Below are 19,387 nucleotides of genomic sequence, written 5' to 3' on the forward strand. Positions count from 1 at the left end.
GTACGTGTGTGCTCCAAACTTCCAGTCTGAAGCCCCAGAACTTTTTCTTGTGAACCTCCTAAGTCTGGAAAACTCTCTTACCCTGAACTTTTGTTGTCTCTGAAACACCAAAATTTGATTTGAGGCACAATTTTAAAGTTATTTGAAGAAGAATGTTGAGAGGGGTCTGGTGGGTTGCTGCTTCTATCCAAGAACTCATAAAAGTATATTTTTAAAAATTAAAAAGAAATTATATTTTAAAAAACAAAGTACAGAAGCATCAAAATATCTTTTTACATGCATATGTAACGTTGTCAGCTGGCAAAGCAATATGTGGCATTAATATAAAATAATCCCTCAACATGTCTTCCTAGAAATAGTAAATAAAATATGTTTATTGGACTGAAGGAGAAAGAAAACAACTAGCATCTTTTTTAAAGCAAAAAGATGTTTAATCTTCTCAAAATAATTCTGCAGAGAGGATAAAAACAGATCCTTTGTTTTCAATCTCACTCATTATAGAGAGAATAGGAAGGAAAAGCAGCTGTGTGCAAACTTCTGCTGTCTAAGTCTGACATTTTTATCAATACAATCATCCTTATGTTCTTACCTTATAAATATGCTCTATTTAGATACCATATGATAGTAATTTGCAGATTTTTCATTGATATTGCACAATGACAAGATTATCCAAAGTGGCACAAATAGTTACTTTTGAGAATGACTTTTATCATGTTTTTTAATAATGTCCATAAGATTATCACCAGTAACTAGGGTGTTCTGCGCCTGGTTAACTCTTTGGTGTTCTTTTCTTTTCTGTTCATGGAGATAAGGAGAGTTTAGTAACTGAGGAGGAAGAATGGATCCTGTTGGTTTGACTCTTTTCACAATATCCAAAAAAAGCTTCTTTGTGTTGTTATTGATGAAAGTAATTGCAGTTCCACTGTGACCTAATCTTCCTGCTCTTCCAACCTGTAAATGAAATTTAAAGGATCATTTTAAATCTTAGCCTCTATTCAAGAGGAAAGAAAAGGGAAAATACATAATTTTAATAAGTATTACTAATATTAACTTATTGTCAAACCTTAAGAACAGAAATTACTTTTTTTAAAGAACTCAGGCTATAATCTTTAGTTAAATGGGAGATTATCTACCAGTTTTAGAATACTAATCCCACCTGAAATATGAAATTAAATCTATTTCATAAATGGTGTCTGAAAGCAATAAACTCTCTTGGATTATCATAATAAATTCCCACACAAAGAAATGAACTTGTGGATTTTTAAAGCATTCCTCTGAGGACTTAAAGGGATTGTGCTATAGGGAGTTGGTTTTCTTACTCTAAGTTCCTAATACCAGTGAAATCACAGGTTTGATCTTCCTCCTTCTCTAAAAGAGAACCTTGACAGACCACCTAGAGAAAGACTTTGGCAAATATAACTAATTTCCATTCAAATGATTTATAGGCCATTTCCAGAAATTTGTTAAAGTTTAGATTGATTTTCTATATTTGGTTATAGCCTTTTAAAATAATTCAAAATTAACTACTGAGCCACAGGACTTTGAAAAACAGTTGATGTTAATGTAAACATCAAATTATCTCTAACTTAAGCTAAGCAAAATAAACCCAAATTATTCTCAAGTGGGAAATAATTGCTACTTGCCTCAACCAATTCATCAACATTCCCAAAGTCAGGATGTCTGTCTGCCAGTATAACTAAACCTTCTCATCTACAAATGGACATGTTTCCACATATAGTCCATGATCTATTCATACTGGTTGATAAAAGGCATCCTCTAGTTAAATGCTGCTCAGATCTTTCATTATGGCATGAAGGAGACCCTGGGGTTTTTAAGGTCTGATAGGTCCTACCAACATGAAAAGATTTCATGTTTAAGTCTGGAAATGGATAATGTACCTGTCTTCTAAGGATCAATCTAACTAGTTTCAAGGTTCCTGAAGAGCTTTTGTTTTTGTTACAGTAGCAAACAGAGTCTTTTATCAAGGTATGAAGAAAAGACAATCTACATTAGTACAAAAACTGGTCACACTGATTGAAAATCAAGTGTTTTTTTTCTTTTTTTAAAAAGTATAATCCTTAGATAGATTCATATTTATTAGTTTGAGAAAAGTATTTTATCACACATTCCATATTTATATATTTATAAGTAACAACACTTTAAATAATGCACAAATGACATAAAAATGCACAAATAATGCTAGAGAACTAAAAGGTTCTTTAGGAATCATCTACCCCAAGCTTTTCAAGTAAAGTGTCTTTTACAAAATCAGAGCGAGTTACTGGAAGAATAATGACTAGAATAGAGGACTCCCAACTTCTTGTCCAATGTTCTTTTTACATAAAATATTCCTTCCCATAAATCTTTTTTAAAAAATTAATTACAACCTAGTTTCTTCAGGATTAAGTCCTTTTGTTTCCAGCAGGTTTTATAATAATTGAAAGGCTGTTGACTAATACAAAGTAATATCCTCCCTTTAACCAAGTCAAACTTTTAGGCTCTTATCAGAACCATTTGGAAATACATTCACAAATCTGGAACTAAAAGACATTTCACTTTGCTCCTTTCTACCACCACTCTACCCCCAGCAGCCTAAATAGCCTGCAAAGTCCATACACTTTAGTAGTAAAGACTTTCATTTTCACATAATAATAACTAACCCCATGTTCTAGCCCACAGCAAAATCTGAGTGGCAGCAACGGTGCATTACAAGAGTCTTGTCAGCAACAAGAAAAGGCAGCTGGCAATGAGGGAAGAGAAAAAGAAAATTAAGAAACACACTCAAAACTAGCCAAGACAGTCTGGAGCCTTTCAAGGACATTCCTCAACAACACTGATACATTACAACCCAGCATGATAATTGATGCTAATAAATTCAATCTGGATTTGTCAGTACAACATAGTACACAAGGGTATTGGGTTAAGAGTCAGGAGATTTGGGTTTTAGTTCCAATTCTGCTTGTGTAAGTGCTGTACAAAGTACTGTGCATTTAGTTCCCTATTTATACAATAAACATAGTGGATCAAATAATCTTTATTGATCTATACCTGTACATTCAATATAAACTGATTAAAACAGCAGGAAAAGTATCAGCTCCTATTAGAAAGATTTTCCTCAAAATGGTTAAATTTAAAAAACCCATCAGAGGCAAGTAGGCAAGTTTTGGCAATATAGAAAATTCACCTCCAAGGACCGCCTCAAAAATAAAAAAAAAAAAGATTTTATCATACACACACATACACAGAGTCATTATAATCATGTTTCTAATTTCCATAGGTACCTAAAAATAGCTCCCAAGCAACTGGGGAATAACTAGACCAAACTCAGAAGTTAAAGGCCAGGGCTGCTATCCTTGGCTCTAGAAAGTGATCTTGGAAGTTACTGGGATGTACACTTCTACAGCTCTCATTTCTCAGGTGATTTCCAGAACTGCCAATCAAAAATCTAGATAAACCCTTCTTTCCAGAAGAGACACAAGGTAGGGATGGAATATTGGGTGGTACCTCATCCCTGCAAACCTGTAACAGGGAACAGGCTCTGAAAGTCATCAGCAGCTGCCAAATTGAAAATATCTGTAGCTGCAGAGTGGATGTCCTTGGCACACGGCCCAGATCCCAAAGTGTTCCTTGTTAGTAGCCCACTGTAGACGCCCATCCACTATCTTAGCAGGTGAAAGCAACAAGAAAGAAAAATGATTCGTAATTAATTCTATTCTAATCCTAGCACGTTCTGGCTAAGGAAGTGTGCAGAAGGCTTTTGTGGGAACAGAAAAATTCTCTTTATGTTAGAACTCATAAAAGACAAGATTTACATCAAACAGAAAGGTTCTCAAAGGTTCTGCTTTGCTGGGTATAAATGTATTCATTTAAATAGTAATCTCTATTGGAAAATAGAGGGAAGATTCATGTTAATGGGCTCCCAGAAACATTAGAGCATCATATTTTAAAAGGGAACTCCAAAATATATTTATCTCATATATTTAGGATATCACAGAAAACCTTTTTTTACCTGATGTACATATTCATCCATACTGGAAGGCATATCAAAATTGACAACCAATTTGACATTGATCAAGTCTAATCCTCGTCCCAGGACTCCAGTGCTTACTACGACTTCATACTCTCCTTGAAATAATCCCTGCCAAAAAAAGCAATGCACATTTTGTTGCAGTAATTAAAATATAAGCTTCTATATGAATAATCACAGAGTTTCTAGAGTCTTACCTATATTTGAAGAATTAGTTCATAGATCATCTCCATGAGGTGTTACACGATATTCCCCCACTAGAACTTGTTTCGTATTTAGGTAGAGCTTAAAGTGACCAAAAGGCAACCTAGTCTATACAGATTATTTCTTACAGCTCTGAGATTCTGATATAAACCCCCATTTTATGAAGCTCAGAACAAGATTAAATTTCATGCAGTAGTAAAAATTAGTCAGAATTTGAATGTGGGTTCCCAGACTTCAAATGCAGTGCTTTTTTCATTCTGTCATGGTATTTCTTCCTCAGTTCCTCCTATTTCTTCCAGCATTTGTCTAAACCTTTCAATGTACTTATTTGATTCTATTTTATGTAGTTGTTACATGAGGGCACCTAAGTAATGAAGTGGAAGGAATGATGGGCCTGAAATTCAAATCTAGACTAAGATACCCTCAGTAGGGTCACAAAGAATAGGGCATGACTGAAATGACTGGACAATAATAAAGTTATATGTGAATATGTCTTATTTCTCTAAATAGACTATAAACTTTCTGAGGGCAAGGATCATAATATTGATCACTTAGCACCAAGCTCAATACCCTGCAGACAGACTATATGTTATAAATTTCTTTGCTTCATAGTAAATAGGCTTATATGTTTCCACTGTCAGAAAAGTGGGGGAAAGCCTGATTTGTGATTTAAAAGCAAGAACAACATGCAAGATACAGATCACAGAACTTTAGGATTTGGTCCAGCCCCCTCATTTCTAAAAGTTAAGAACAAGAAGATGGAAGCAAATAAAGTGATTTGTTTTCATGGTATAAGAAGGATATACTATCTCATGAGGGTCATGGGGGACATAATTTGATTCAAAGTATATGTGACTCAGAGATCCCTTCAATGATTACCTAATGTTATCTTTGATAACATTTTGAGCAGAGTTGGGAAAAAGTCAGGAGGTTTTCACATAGTATTATATGAAAAGAAAGGAGACATTCTTTCAAATATATATATATTCTTCATGGATAAAATTTACCTATACTCCTACAAATGCTATATCTGTTGCAGGAACTAATCCAGCCAAATCCATTTCTCTTTCTAGAAAATCAATATTTTGGGGGTAAGGAGAAGTAGTTGATGGTGGAGAGGGGAAGGATTAGAAAGTGATGGAACCAGTAGAATTTAAAATCCTAGATGCAAGATTCTGATTTTTGTCTTAGTCATCTTACTACTCAGCACAATGCCATGCATTTAATAAATGTTTCTTAAATTAAATATAAATTAGAATGACAGAGACTAGTTCTTTTTAATCCACATCCAGCTGACCTATGTATTAGTGGTTCTATAGCTGTAAACCTGTCACTGTCATTTTTTGAAACTTTTTCATATATTCCCAACTATAAAATGCTATATATGAGTGCTAACTTTAAGTACTAATAAAATGAGAGATTCTGAGCACCCTTGAGGGCTACAGATAATACTGGTCAAGATTAAAAGAATACTGACAACTTAGACCAGGGACTGGCAAATTATTGGAACTGAGATTTGTTTTAATGAGCAAATAATTCCAAATTTTGAAAAAAATCTGTTCTTCTAAGTAACTTAAAATCCCCATAATCTCCGGTAATTTTGTTAACACTATTAACTATATTAGTAAAAATTCTGCCCAAATTCTAACAACTTCAGAATGAATGGGATTTTAAACTCATGAGGATTTGATTTCTATTTCAAAGATTAATAATAAACTTCATTTAAAGTCTTAGGGTAACAGTAAGATCTAAAAGAACTGAGTAATAACACATAAGTGGAAATGAGACAGCATATACATAGTGTATATGGTTGTTTGGAAGAAACATACATAATAGGAGAGTCAAACCTGTAATATCCTTGTTCTTTCTACTTGTGATTTATCTGAATGCATAGATATGCTTTGCAACCCAGTGATTTTATGAACTGCATCACTCAAAAGGTCAGCTCCTAATTTGCAGTCCACGAACACTAGCACTGGAGGTTTAAAGAGTTTCTCATCCTGAAAAAAAAAATCATTTGAAAAAACTATTTTAGATTATTCACAACACACTATGGTGAAAAATGCAAACAGGCTAAATAGTTATTACAACTGACATAGGATTAAAAAGAAAAACAAACCATTTTGTTTAAAATGTTCTCCCAAGTGTCCACAACCCAATTTTTCCTTCTTCTCAGAAAAGAGAATTAGGGTCAGACTAATATACTTCTTACTCCCTTAAGAATTATAGAATACTAAAATGTTTTAAGTTTCTGAAGAACTCATGATGAAAAATGTTAGCCACTTCTAGAGAAAGAACTGATAGAGTCTGGATGTTGACTGAAGCATACTTTTTAAAATTTTCTCCATTTTTCTTCTTTTTATTTTTTTTGTCTATATTCTCTTTCACAACATGGCTAATGTGGAAATGTTTTGTTTGTAAAAGCTACATCAAAGTGCTTGCCTTCTCAAGGAATAGGGAGTGCTGGGGAACAGGGAGGGAATCTGGAACTAAAAAATTATTTTTAAAAATGAATGTTAAAATATGTTTTTACATGTTAATTGGGGAAAAAATGAAAACATTCTTCAAATAAGAATACTGAAATGTTCATCTCTAATTTAAATCCTAAAAATAAAAATAAATGTGGTGATAAATAAAAATTAATTTTCCCTTATGCACTTAAAACTAGTTTTTAACTCCAGATGAAGAGGTTAAATAAGCTTGGGGGAATGAAGAAGTTTCAAATGGGTAAGCCTCTTTCTCATTTACTTTATTGTTTGTCATTGATTACTTTATTGTTAGTCATTATGAAAAATAATGCAATCTTCTCTGGCTCTCTCAGCCCTGCACTTTTCTACCCCAGTATCAATGCATTGAAAACAAATCATAAGTCATCAGGGACAATGAGCACACTTTAAATACTTCCTGCAGAAGGAAAAGTACCATATATAATTAAAGTACTCTCATTACTTAAACTTTAAAAAATTTGCCAGTGTCCACATACATGGCACAAAAAAGAGAAAATGCTGACCTTGAAGTCGGAAAGACTTGTTTTGGAATCCTTTCTCATATAGTCACTAGGACAAATAACTTAACCAGCCTCAGTTTCCTCTCAGTAAAATGAAGGGTTTGACTTAGTGGCCCTTAAGGTCCCTCTAGTTCTTTAAAATCCTAACCTTAAATCTAGGATCCTATGATCTATGATTCTAAATGAAATTATTAAGATTTTTCTCCATTCAAATTCAAGAGTATTAAAAGAAAAAGAATTTCAATTTTTAAAATTTCAACTCTAAAAATCTAATTTTCTTAAGACTTTCAGGAAAAGTTAGGAAAAAAAATTAGTAGCTCAATCAAATGTATCAAATTTTCATATCAATTCCATCTAAAATCATTACTGTAAAAATTTAGAGAAAAGAATGTTCCCATTATCTGCCAGACTTTAATTGTAAAAGTATATTTCTCTACTCACATTTAAGATTTCAAATAACTTTTTTTTTTTGGAAGGTTCTTCTACCCACAAAATAATCTGACGGACATTGGAACATGGCAGATTTTTTTCTCCAATGATAATTCTCACAGGATCGTGAAGAAGTTGGTTTGCTAGACGTTCTATGCTTGCTGGAATTGTGGCAGAAACCAAAACAGTCTGACGATCATGAGGAGTGTTTTCTAAAATGTCAAGAACTTGCTGTTGAAAACCCATTTTTAACATGGTATCAGCCTAAAATGAAATCATTACAAAGTTAAAAAATGCTACATTTATAAAAATAAAGTGGCTGACACTTCAATATTGGAAATATTATGAGCATCCATCACACAAGACAAAATAAAAGAAAACATTTCACTGTTCTTTAACTCTTCATTCAACTTAGTCATGGCACTCAAATATTCTAAAAAATTTGCTGTTGTTCTCTAAATTAGCTTGCAAATGATTGTATCTTAATATTACCATCTCATTCTACCTTTTTAGAGTCACTCACATGTGAAAAACTAATTGTCCCACAAATGTAAATATATCCATGTTTAACTATAGCCTACTTGAAGGTGGTGGTGGTGGTGGTGGTGGTGGTAGTGGTGGTCGGAGAAGAAAGGGAAAAGAAAGAATAAACTAAAAAGTTCACAGCATACAACAAAAGAAAACCTACAGGGAAGCAAAACTAGACAATTCTGAATACAATGTGTTTTATTATTACATACATTTTCTTGAAATGTAAATATATTAACATTTTGAATCCCTTTATATAACAATTTCTTTTTCTTTTTCTCTTTTCTTTCATTTTTTTTATTTAAGTTTTAAAATAAATGAAAAAAAAAAGCTATTTAAAAAAAAAAAAACTGCCCAAAGCCAAAATCTAAAACAAAGATCAACTCTAAAGGAGATGTGTGTGTGTGTGTGTGTGTGTGTGTACTTAGAGTACTGAGCCTTAGTGGGAAGTATTTTGGATAAGAAAGTCAAAAGCCAAAATTCTATGCCTTAGCCAATAAAAACCATAGGACTTAGGGAAGATACTCTCTCTGAATTTCAGTTTTTTGTGTATAAGCTTAAGAAATAATACTACCTCTATCTAGTTAGAAAAAAAGAGTGGAAAATATAATACATTATTCCCTTTAGTAGTAAAAAGGACATGAGAGGTCAGATAATAAAATGGAAAGTTCCCTGGACAAGAAATCAAGAACTGATTTCTGGTCTTGCTTCTGAGATTTCCTCATAATGCATTTTGGAGCAAATTACAACTGAATCTCAGTTTCTTTATCTTTAAATAAAATGGGGATAATAATTCTGTTAGCACCTATCTCACAGGGTTGTTGGGAAGAAAGTACTTTATAAGAAAGATACTAGGTGACATTGATATCACACTTTAGTGCTTACAAAGCATTTTATATAAATTAATTCATTAATATACGGTATAAATTCAAAGGATTATTAAAGATTATAACATTATATACCTTGTTATAGCATCATCTTATTTAAATGGGTGATAACTATCAAAAGTTCAAACTATTATAATATAAATATGAATTATTGTTCTTACCCTGAAAATACAAAAGTCAAGGGTGAAGAAGATAAGAGACTCAATGGACAAGGCAAAACAATCTTAAAGTTTTCCTATGCTTTAAAACCTTTATTGCCAAACTTTTCAAATAAACAGTATATTCCTGGCTGCTTCCATTTCATCACCTTTCATTCCACTATCAACCCCTCGTTATCTAGATACCAACATCAATATTTCATCAAAATTATACTTTCAAATTTCAACAATTTCAAAATATTATCCTCCCAGGAAAATCCAAAAATCTTTCCCCAGTCCTCATTCTCTATTACCTGTTTATAGTACTGCACTGTCACTGTAACTGACTTCTGTGATACTATGTAATAGTTGTTTTTATTTTGTCTGTCTCACTGGATCCTATTCAAATTCCTTATCATACCAAATTCCCCAACTTCTAGGCTCAGTCATTGATTCTTGATTTTCTTTCATTTAAAAAAAAGATTTTAATGAGGATTTCCATTTTTTCTCATATAAGTAATTTTCTATAATGCCTCCATGCTCACGGAACTCTTTCTTTTCTTTTTTTTTTCTTTTAATAACAAGAGCCTTTGATTTTTTTCATAAATTCTCTTCTTCAAATCCAGTTATGTGACAGGAATCGTGCTAGACACTGGGAATGCAAGTACAGAGAATAAAATAATCTCTACTCTATATTCTAGACAAGTACATAAAAGAATATACAGCATACACAAATTTTAATTGTACATATATTTACACACACACACACACACACACACACACACACTTAAATACAAAGCACTCCCTAGAAGTAGACACTATAATTGATGAAGAATCAAGAAAGGCTTCTCTAATGATGACTCCAATCTATTCCAGGCTCCAGGCTTCCTAACTCTAGCCACATGACATCAGAAGTTGGTTCTGTTCACTTTACTTTGTATCACTTCATGTAAGTCTTTACAGGTTTTTCTGATACTAACTCCATGATCATTCTTATAACACAATAGTATTCAATCATTTTCATATACCTTAACTTGTTTAGCCACTCCCCAAATGATGAGTATCCCCTTGGTTTCCAAATCTTTTTCATCATAAAAAGGGTTACTATAAATGTTTTTGTACATAAAGGTATTGTTCTTTATCTTTGATCTCTTTGGGATTCAGATCTAGTATTTGCTTGGGTCACGGTATATGAAGTTTTATAGTCCTTTGGGCATAGTTCTAAATTGTTCTCCAGAATGGCTGCATTACTTTGCATCTCCACCAACAATATATATGTCCCTATTTTTCCATATCACCTTCAGCATTTGTCACTTTCCTTTTGTGTCATGTTAGCCAACCCAACAGGTGTGAGAGGTACAGTACTTTAGGTTGTTTTAATTTGTTTAATCTCTAATCAATAATGATTTAGAGAATTTTGGCTATTAATAAGTTTGATTTCTTCATTTGAAAACTGCATATTTATATTCTTTCACTATTTATCAATGGTGAATGGTTCTTATTTTTATAAATTTGGTTTAATTCCCTGTTTAAGAGCATTGCCCTTCCCAGGAGCTCCGGTCAGCATCCTGAGTCAAAAAAGTACCACCTTGTGTATGCAAATGCATGTTGAGTGATCAGAGGGAAAGGTTACTGTCCTTTGAGTATATGTGGCTCACCCTGGCTTTGTTGCTTTTTTGACACCAGAGGTTCTTCACTTTTTTTGTGCCATGGACCCCCTTGGCACAAGTCTGGTGAAGTATATGAACCCTTTTTTCAAAATCAGATTTTAAATACGTAAAATAAGATGTATAAAACTGAAATGGAAACCCAAGGTTAGTGGAAATAAGAATATATATATATATATATATATATATATATCTTTTTCTTATACAAGTTCACAGATTCTATACATCAATCCACAGATCTGTTGAAGATCTAAAGACAGCAAGTTAAGAACCCTATATTTAGATATAGGCAACATTAAAAATTGCCTCAAATCACATTATTTGGTACTTTACACAATTTATTATTTTAAAAATCCATATTTTTAAAAACACTTACTTCATCTATGATGACTATTTTTATACCATTGAGTTCCACAGAGCTCTGTTTCATTATTTCCAGAAGTCTCCCAGGAGTTGCTATTATAACCTTATAGAAAAAAAGAAAAGCAAAATAAGGAGGGAAAAAAAATGGGGAGATGGGAATGGATTTAGAGACTTGTAATTTCCTATGTAAGGTTGGTCCCTCCTACTTCCAATAAATTATATATAGTAAGTCAACAAAGGACTTAACAAATACAGTGTTATTCTACCTTTCAAATATACCATATAGTAATTCAATGTCAAAATCAACAGTGTCTGGCAGAGTAGGTGCTTAATAAATGTTTACTAACTGAAATTGCAAAGTGGGAAAAGATTTAAGAGATTGTCTATTACAATTGCATCCAGACAATAAATCCTTCTACCATGGCCATTCCTCATCCCTGTGACAACTTTACTTCTTAGAAAGTTTTTCCTTCTATTGAGCCAAAATAGAGCCTCTCTATAACACACACTCTTACATTCTAATTCTACCCTCTGGAGCTAAGAAGATCAAGTTTAATTCTTCTTTCACTTGACAACCTTTCAAATGCTAGAAGTCTGCTCTCAGCACTCCTTTCTCCCTCTCTTTCCCACCAAATCTTTTCTTCAAACTGAATGTTTTCCGATTGTTCAATAAAAAAAAAAAAAAAAAAAAAAACGCCTTTGGTTTTGTTGGGTCTTTTGGATACTTGTCACAGGATGCTTCTGCTCTAGATGTGCTCATTCTACTTGTCTTTTTCTTGAAACTTCCGTGCCACATATGTATAAAGGTGGGACCTTCTTAGCATTTCCATACCCAGGATATTGGAGGAGTACACGAAGCAAATGCACTTGAGAGAGAGCCTTTCCTCTTTCTCTGTACAAATCCATGGTGCATCCCTACATCATGATACTATCCTAATGAAGAGGTGACAAAAGACTTAGGCATCCTGCTCATCAACCAGAAGGGAGTGAATAGACTGGCAAATCCTGAGTGTGCCAAATATAAAGGCAATCCCTTGCAGCACCATCACTGGCCCCTCTTCCTCATCCTACTCTGAAACAGTGTGAATAAGGTTTCAGCAACATCCTTGTTTGTGACTTTAATTGCCACCTCTGGGATGTCTCATGTTAGGCTTTAAGCCTTCCTCTAAAACACATGATAGTAAAGACTCCAGACTGCTAGAATTAACTGGAATATTGGTGGTTCCTTCAACTAATCCTTGTAAAGCATAATTTCCAGTGTCCTCAATGTTTTGGTTGCCTTCCTCATGACTCATTACAATCTGTGAATGTCCTTCTTAAAATATTGTGCCTAGAACACCTCCGATCTAGTCTGATGTGACAGAGAGGGCAGTAGAGCCATAAACTCCCTCGTTTTGGATGCTCTATTTTTTATTTGTACAGTTTGTGTTTGTATTAGCTTTGGGCCTATCATGTCACACTGCTGATTTATTCTGAGTTGAATCATTTTCTCAGTCCTCTACTGTCTAGTATCTTGGTTTTTATCCTAGCTCAGTTGATTTTCAGCATCCATGTGTCAAACTTTACATTTTTCTCCATTAAATTTCACTTTATTAGGTCCAGTTCATCATTCTAACCTATCTATCTCTATTGGATCTTGGTTCTGTCATCTGACATGTTAGTTACTCTATCCAGCTTCATGGGATCATTCTCTTCTATGTCTTCATCCATGACATTGTTTTAAAAAAACGTTGAATAAAACAGTCAAGGATAGGTCCCTTGACGCTCCACAAGAAACTTCCCACCATAATGACATCAACCCATTAAAAAAATACTCTTTAGATTGGTTAACATAATTAATTATAAATCTACCTAATAAACTATCATCAAGCCTATATTAGCACAGTGGAGAGTGTGCTGGGATTGAAATCAGAATGACCCAAATTCAAATCTAGCCTTAGATGCTTACTAGCTGTTTAAACCTGGGCAAATACTTAACCCATGTTTGCCTCAGTTTTCTCAACTGTAAAATACATCCCAGGCTGCTCTGAAGATCAAATGAGATAATATTTGTAAAGCTCTTAGCATAGTTCTTGACACATATTTATATAGCAACTGCAACTATTATTACCTAATTATCTTACAGAGTTGTTGTGAGAACCAAATGAGATAATGTTTGTGGAAAAGGCTGTAAATAAGTTTGTAAAAAATTTCTTTACAAGATACTACTCTTCCTTAAATTTTCCATCAAGTAATTATGCTTTCCCCTTAACTCAGTGACTGGCACATAGATGTTACATAAACTCTTATTCCTTTCTCCTCTTTCCTGCTTACAAAGAAGTCACAAGAAATTGCCAAATGCTGTGTTAAAATATGGGATGATCATATTAATGGAATTCTATTCATTTTTCAGTCTAGTTATCATTTCAAATTAAGTTGGTTTTGACCCATTCTTGAGCAGGCTTCTCATTGATCACTTCTCTTTCTTTCTTTCTTTCTTCTTTTTTTTTTTTTTTTAAACTTCCCTTTATTTCTTAACCCTGCAATCAGCAGTTCCTTTATTCTTTAATATTACTCCTTGGAAATTACATTTATTCTCCTTTAATATTATTCCTTGAAAATTACATTTATCGAGAAGAAAATGTCTGCTAGGAAAGTCTATCTAAAACTAAATCCTACAAGTTTCTCTGGACATAAACTTTGCTTTCCTCCTTTGCTTATAAATGCCCTATTGGCTCTTACCTTAACACTCTGTTTCAGACGATAGAGCTGGGGAGGTAAAGGCAAACCTCCAACAAGTAGAACTGTTCTCATATTTGGCAGGCCGCACATTAGCTCCTTAGCTTGTCTCTCTATCTGAATGGCTAATTCCCTGGTTGGAGTGAGAATAAGTGCTGACGGAGTTATGTTCTAGAAATACAGGAAGGAAAAAAAACTCATTAAAAATATCAACTATGAAATCTTTTTTATCCCTGTAAGAACTCTTCTTTCACCATTAGTTATCCCTTAATGATTTTTTACCTTCTGAGGTCTGTGCAATTCATTTATGCTATTTTTTCTCCATTCTTGTTCTGTGATCTATCAACCTCTCTCTGCCAGATCCAACATCTTTCCTTTATTCTCAGGTTATTTCTTCTATTCCCAACCAAATAATTCCTTCTCTTCTTGTGTCAGCCTAATAAATTCCTACTTTTCCTTTAAGACCAGCCTCAAATATTACCTCCTCCAAAAAAACTTTCCTTATCCTGTTGATAGGAGAGGATAGGTCTTGCTTTCAAGATCTCCCATAAAGTTTTGTTTTGTACATGCACTCTAAAGTGGGAAGGAAGACAAATTTCATTCACAAATAAATTTGGTCATTTGTGGGACCTACTCATTTTTTGGATCATTCATCCAGCCACTGTATCCCTAGAACTTTACAGGTAATTTTATTTTAGATTTGGCACTCATGCCTTTGAACTATAAAACTCTCATTTTACTTACAGAAGATAGGAAACTGAAACATTTATTAGCTGCCATTTGTTTTAATATGGTAGGGTACCTGATTATGGTGATACCAGTTAATAGTATAATATCCAACTATGGATAGTTTTTTATAACCTTTTAAATTGGTACACATAAAAAGTTTTGTTTTATTTTTATATATTCTGTTCTATATCCTGTTGTTTTTTTTTTAATGTGTACTCAATGCAACCTCTAAGGCTAAGATACAACAAAGTATAGAACAATTTTCTGCTGCTTGTACTGCTTTTTGCCTAACAATCAACACTAAGAAAACAGAGGTTCACCACCCAGCTGCATCACACCATCCATATGTGGAACCACTAGTTACAGCAAACGGAGAAGTCTTGAATGTTGTGGAAAAGTTCAATTACCTTGGCAGTATACTTTCCAGTGATGTACACACAGATGATGAGGCTGACACATGCCTTGCTAGACCTAGCTCACCGTTTGGAAGGCTCCAAAGAAAAATGTGGAAAAGAAGAGGTATTAGACTGACTATAAAAGAGGTCTACAGAGCCATTGTGTTGACCACATTATTGTATGCTTATGAAATCTTAACAGTATACTAGTGCCATGCCAGGAAACTGAATCACTTTTATTTAAATTGTCTTAGGAAGATTTTAAAGATTACCTAGCTAGATAAGGCACCAGACACCAAGGTCCTTCAGCTCAAGCATTCAAATTCTATAACTCCAATGGGCTGGCCATATTGTTTGAATACCAAATATAAATTTGCCCAAAAGACTACTTTATAGAGGACTCATACAAGTGTTCACATGGAGGTCAGAAGAAACGAAACAAGGACACTCTCAAAGTTTCTCTGAAAAACTCTGAATCCATTGTGCCATATGGGAGACACTGGCAAAAGATCATCTAATATTACATGCCCACATCAAAAAAGGTACTGTGCTCTATAAGCAAAGCAGAATTGTACTAGCTCAAAAGAAAAGTAAGATGTGCATATTTAGAGAGAACACTATTCCAAATGTTTGTGTATAGACTATTTGTGTCCAACCTGTGGTTGTGGTTACCTGTGGTAAAGCCTTCTGAGCTCATCTTACCATATCATCCACAGTCAGACTATACCATGACCCCAATACAGTGATGTTATTTTGGTCCTCTTCAAAAACAAAGGCTAATAACCAACAGATATGCTCGTTTTCTTCCAAATTATTTATCTGTTTATTTATTTAGGGACTCTAAACCATCTATGCTGGTTGCCCCACATATGTGTATATTAATTAGAAGTATTCAGAATTTCATTTAAATGATAAATATTTTGAAAATTATTAATTGAAAATCTGACAAGAAAATGTGTTTGAGCTATTTTCTTTTATAAACTTTCTATCAAGTGAATGTGTTTTTCCTTTACATGAGCTTTTAAATAAATAAGAAATATCACAGTGAAGTCTTTCTTTCAACTTGAAATTCTGTGTTTTGTTCTACAATAATTTTGAGGAGCTGACTGATCCTGATTTCATTGGTTTTTTTGTTGTTGTTCAATCATCTCAGTTGTGTGTGACTCTTCATGATCCCATTTGGGGTTTCCTTGGCAAAGATACTGGAGTGTTCTGCCATTTTCTTCTCCAGTTCATTTTGCTGATTAGGAAACTGAGGCAAACAGGGTTAAGAGCCTTGCCCAGAGTCACACAGCTAGTAAGTGACTGACATCAGATTAAAACTCAAGATGAGTCTTCTTCCTGATTCTAGGAATATCCACTGTACCTTTTAGCTATCCCAGTCTGGCAAATAGTGTTTACAATTCTGTTTTTTTTTTTTTTAAGGTTAAAAAAATAAAAAAAGGTTATCACCCAGTGGTTCTGTTCATATCTTTACAATATAGAAGAACAGGATATTAAGGGACTCAGAGATTAGACTGTACATGTGAACTTTAACTTACTTTTTCCAAAGCTCTGATGATAACAGGAAGTAGGAAAGCTGCAGTTTTCCCTGAGCCTGTGTCAGCACTGCACACTATATCTCTTCCCAAAAGTCCAATAGGAATCATTTGCATCTGAATGGGAGTTGGAACTTCATAGCCAGACTTCTTCAAGTTATAATTCAAAACTTCAGGAAAACCACAATGTTCAAAGTCTATGATAGGCCTTGGAACTTTTTGGCCCTGGACTGAAATTCCTAGCTGTAGCTTAAGGTTTTCAACCTGGTCATCCTGAAGGTTTAAAATAAAGGGGTGTTCTTTATAGGCAAAAAGGGCATCAAGTGGGGGAGGTTCGGGCTCAGAGCTGACTTTCAGAAGCTTTACTTTTTCTTCCTTTTCAGTAACTTGTAAAAGATGTTTTGCTTTACATTCCAAGCTACAAACATCTGCATCCGTCTTATCACAAATATATTCTCCATAACGACCACACACAACACAGACAGGCTCCCCCGGTTCTGCCCAGCGCTGAGTTTTAGAAAAAGATTTTATTGGCTCCTCTGGAACACAGCTGTCTTTAGCACTCTGCTCACCTAAGCCAACAGCAGCAGAAGGGTTGTCTGAATCTGGCAGGAAGTCTAAGTCAGGGCTGTGTCCCTCTGATGGTACTGAGGTTTCTTCCCCCATTAAGGCAACATTTGGGATCTCTCTCTCTTCTTCTGATGACAGTTTTTCTTCTTGTGGTTTAAGTTTCTTAGCCACACAACTCTTTTCATCGTCAAAAGCATTCCTTTTGACTTTCAGAGATCTTGGAATAAACATCCTTCAGTATGCTGTTGAGGAAAAGCTATAAATGAAACTTATACCCTCCCTCCACCCCACTCCCAAACCATTCTTTACCAAAAAAAAAAAAAAAAAAAAAGGCACAAGATTATCACCTATATGATACTGGACTTAGAATCTTGAAGTCTTTCCTAAGCCCTCCTAATTCTAATGTCTTTCCACTTTCCATTATTTCCTCTTTATTTTGTACATAGCTTGTTTGTACAAACTTGTTTGTGTGTTGTTTCTTTTTTTTTATTTAATAGCCTTTTATTTACAGGATATATGCATGGGTAACTTAACAGCATTGACAATTGCCAAACCTCTTGTTCCAATTTTTCCCTTCTTACCCCCCACCCCCTCCCCCAGATGGCAGGATGACCAGTAGATGTTAAATATATTTAAATATAATTAAATATAAATTAGATTGTGTGTTGTTTCATTAAATTTTTATCTTCTTGAGGGCAGAATCTACCTTTTGCCTTTTTTTTGGTACACTCACTCTTAGGACAGTGCCAGCACATAGTAGGTGCTTACTGACACTAAGGAGGATCCTTACTGACAGAGGAATACAACGAAATACTGATCTTGTCTAGTGTCATTATTTGTCTGCAAAGTGCATTCAATAACCGCTTCGTGGTGGCTAATGTTACTTATTTAAAAAATCAAATACCATGACTTTGGGGCAACAGAACTTCTGTTCTGTTTCAAACAGAACAGAAAGGAAGCTCTACCAGCTAATGGATTATCTGAGAAGTAGCAGAAACTTGTTTTTAACCACATTAACAGGAAAACAAAATGATAGTGAGTAGGCAAAAATCCTTTTATAAGGATTATATATATATTTTATGCGGATTTTCCTGTAATCATTCGCATTTACCAAATTAAAAAAAAAAAAGGGAGGAAAACTACTCGTGTGTTTTTTTTCAAACTTTTAAAAATTATTTCAATAAAAGCTGAGGGTCTAGCTTTCCATTTCGCAATTCAGATACATTTCTCCCAAACGAAGTTTGCAATTCCTGGGAGCTCCCGGATGGCCAGAGTCCAGGGAGAGGTCTAGACTAGTCCCCTTCTCCTCCCTTAACCACCTAAAACCCTCACTTTGGGACCAGCCCATCCCGACCACGGCGGTGGGAGGCACTAAGCCCCAGCACGCCCTTCCCTAAGCGGAGCCGAGTGCTCCCTGCCGCGGAGCCGAGTGCTCCCGCCGCGCAGCCACTCCCCGTAATCTCTTCCCTAGCCCCAACCCTCCCTCCAACCTCGTCCCGCAGCTGTTCGTCAGCGGCGTTGCTAGGATACGGGGAGGGGGCGGGGAAGTAAGGGTGTCCACGGGAGGTGCCGCAAGAGTTGGGAAGGGACTTCCTCTCTCCTCCTTTTCCTCCGTCTATCTTCCTCTACTGGGAGGGAGGAAAGAACAGGAAGGAAGAGAAGTCGTTCCTCCTCCTTCCCTTGGAGCGGGTCGACGCTCGGGGCCATCTCACCCTCCGAAGTCCTCAGGCGCGTCCGCTCCGTGTGGGGGAACTCGGGCTCCGGACCCGTGTCTCGGCCTAGGTCGTGGCGAGCCGCGCCTGGCCCTGGAGCAGCTGGTGCGCACGCGCACCCGGTCGGCTCGCGCGCCGCTTTCCCCGGGTTTCCCCTCGGGAGAGCAGGGAAAGTCGGGGAGCGGCGGGAGAGGATCCTCGGTGGGGGAGGGGAGCTAGGGGAGGCGAAGGCGGAGTCTGGCCTGGAAAAAAAGGAAGAGCCCCACACCGTAGGCGGGGAGACGCGGAGCCAGCGCGCATTTCCGGGGCCGGGCCCAGGGCGGGGCTTTCCCGGAGGTGGGCGGGCCTGCGAGAGGGAGTCTGTTCCCCTCCAGCCCTCCTCGGGCCTTAGCACCCAGGCTAGTGAGCCGAGCTCTCCGCGCTGGCCAAGCCCGGTACTGCGGAAGCCTGCCGAGTGCGGCAATTGGCAGTCAAGT

The 19,387-nt window shown here is 35.6% G+C and overlaps 1 protein-coding gene across 2 annotated transcripts; it reads right to left on the minus strand.

The window, feature by feature from the left end:
- Positions 1-409: 409 nt before the first annotated feature.
- On the minus strand, positions 410-18,999 carry DDX59 (DEAD-box helicase 59). Of its 2 annotated transcripts, none has more exons than XM_031937100.1 (8): positions 18,912-18,999; positions 16,633-17,441; positions 13,971-14,138; positions 11,263-11,352; positions 7,680-7,931; positions 6,079-6,231; positions 4,010-4,138; positions 410-951 (listed from the first exon to the last, which is right to left on the minus strand). In XM_031937100.1, exons 2-8 carry the CDS (start codon positions 17,428-17,430, stop codon positions 688-690), a joined length of 1,854 nt encoding a protein of 617 aa, XP_031792960.1. In that variant the 5' UTR covers positions 17,431-17,441; positions 18,912-18,999; the 3' UTR covers positions 410-687. The 2 variants fall into 2 exon arrangements, with proteins under 2 accessions (XP_031792960.1, XP_003767605.1); XM_003767557.4 differs by lacking the exon at positions 18,912-18,999 and adding an exon at positions 18,730-18,825 and having other exon boundaries at positions 16,633-17,431.
- Positions 19,000-19,387: the final 388 nt, after the last annotated feature.

This window comes from Sarcophilus harrisii, chromosome 4 (genome assembly GCF_902635505.1).
Source record: "Sarcophilus harrisii chromosome 4, mSarHar1.11, whole genome shotgun sequence".
Taxonomy (NCBI): Eukaryota; Metazoa; Chordata; class Mammalia; order Dasyuromorphia; family Dasyuridae; genus Sarcophilus; species Sarcophilus harrisii.

What these genes read in the sequence shown, in the direction of transcription:
- DDX59 (XM_031937100.1), bottom strand. Translation starts at nt 17,430, where the DNA reads ATGTTTATTCCAAGATCTCTGAAAGTCAAAAGGAATGCTTTTGACGAT. An exon ending in AGTTATTTGAAATCTTAAAT is followed by an intron (nt 6,232 to 7,679) that starts GTGAGTAGAGAA and finishes TTTTTTTTTCAG; the next exon opens with GATGAGAAACTCTTTAAACC. An exon ending in TGGATGAATATGTACATCAG is followed by an intron (nt 952 to 4,009) that starts GTAAAAAAAGGT and finishes TTTCATTTACAG; the next exon opens with GTTGGAAGAGCAGGAAGATT.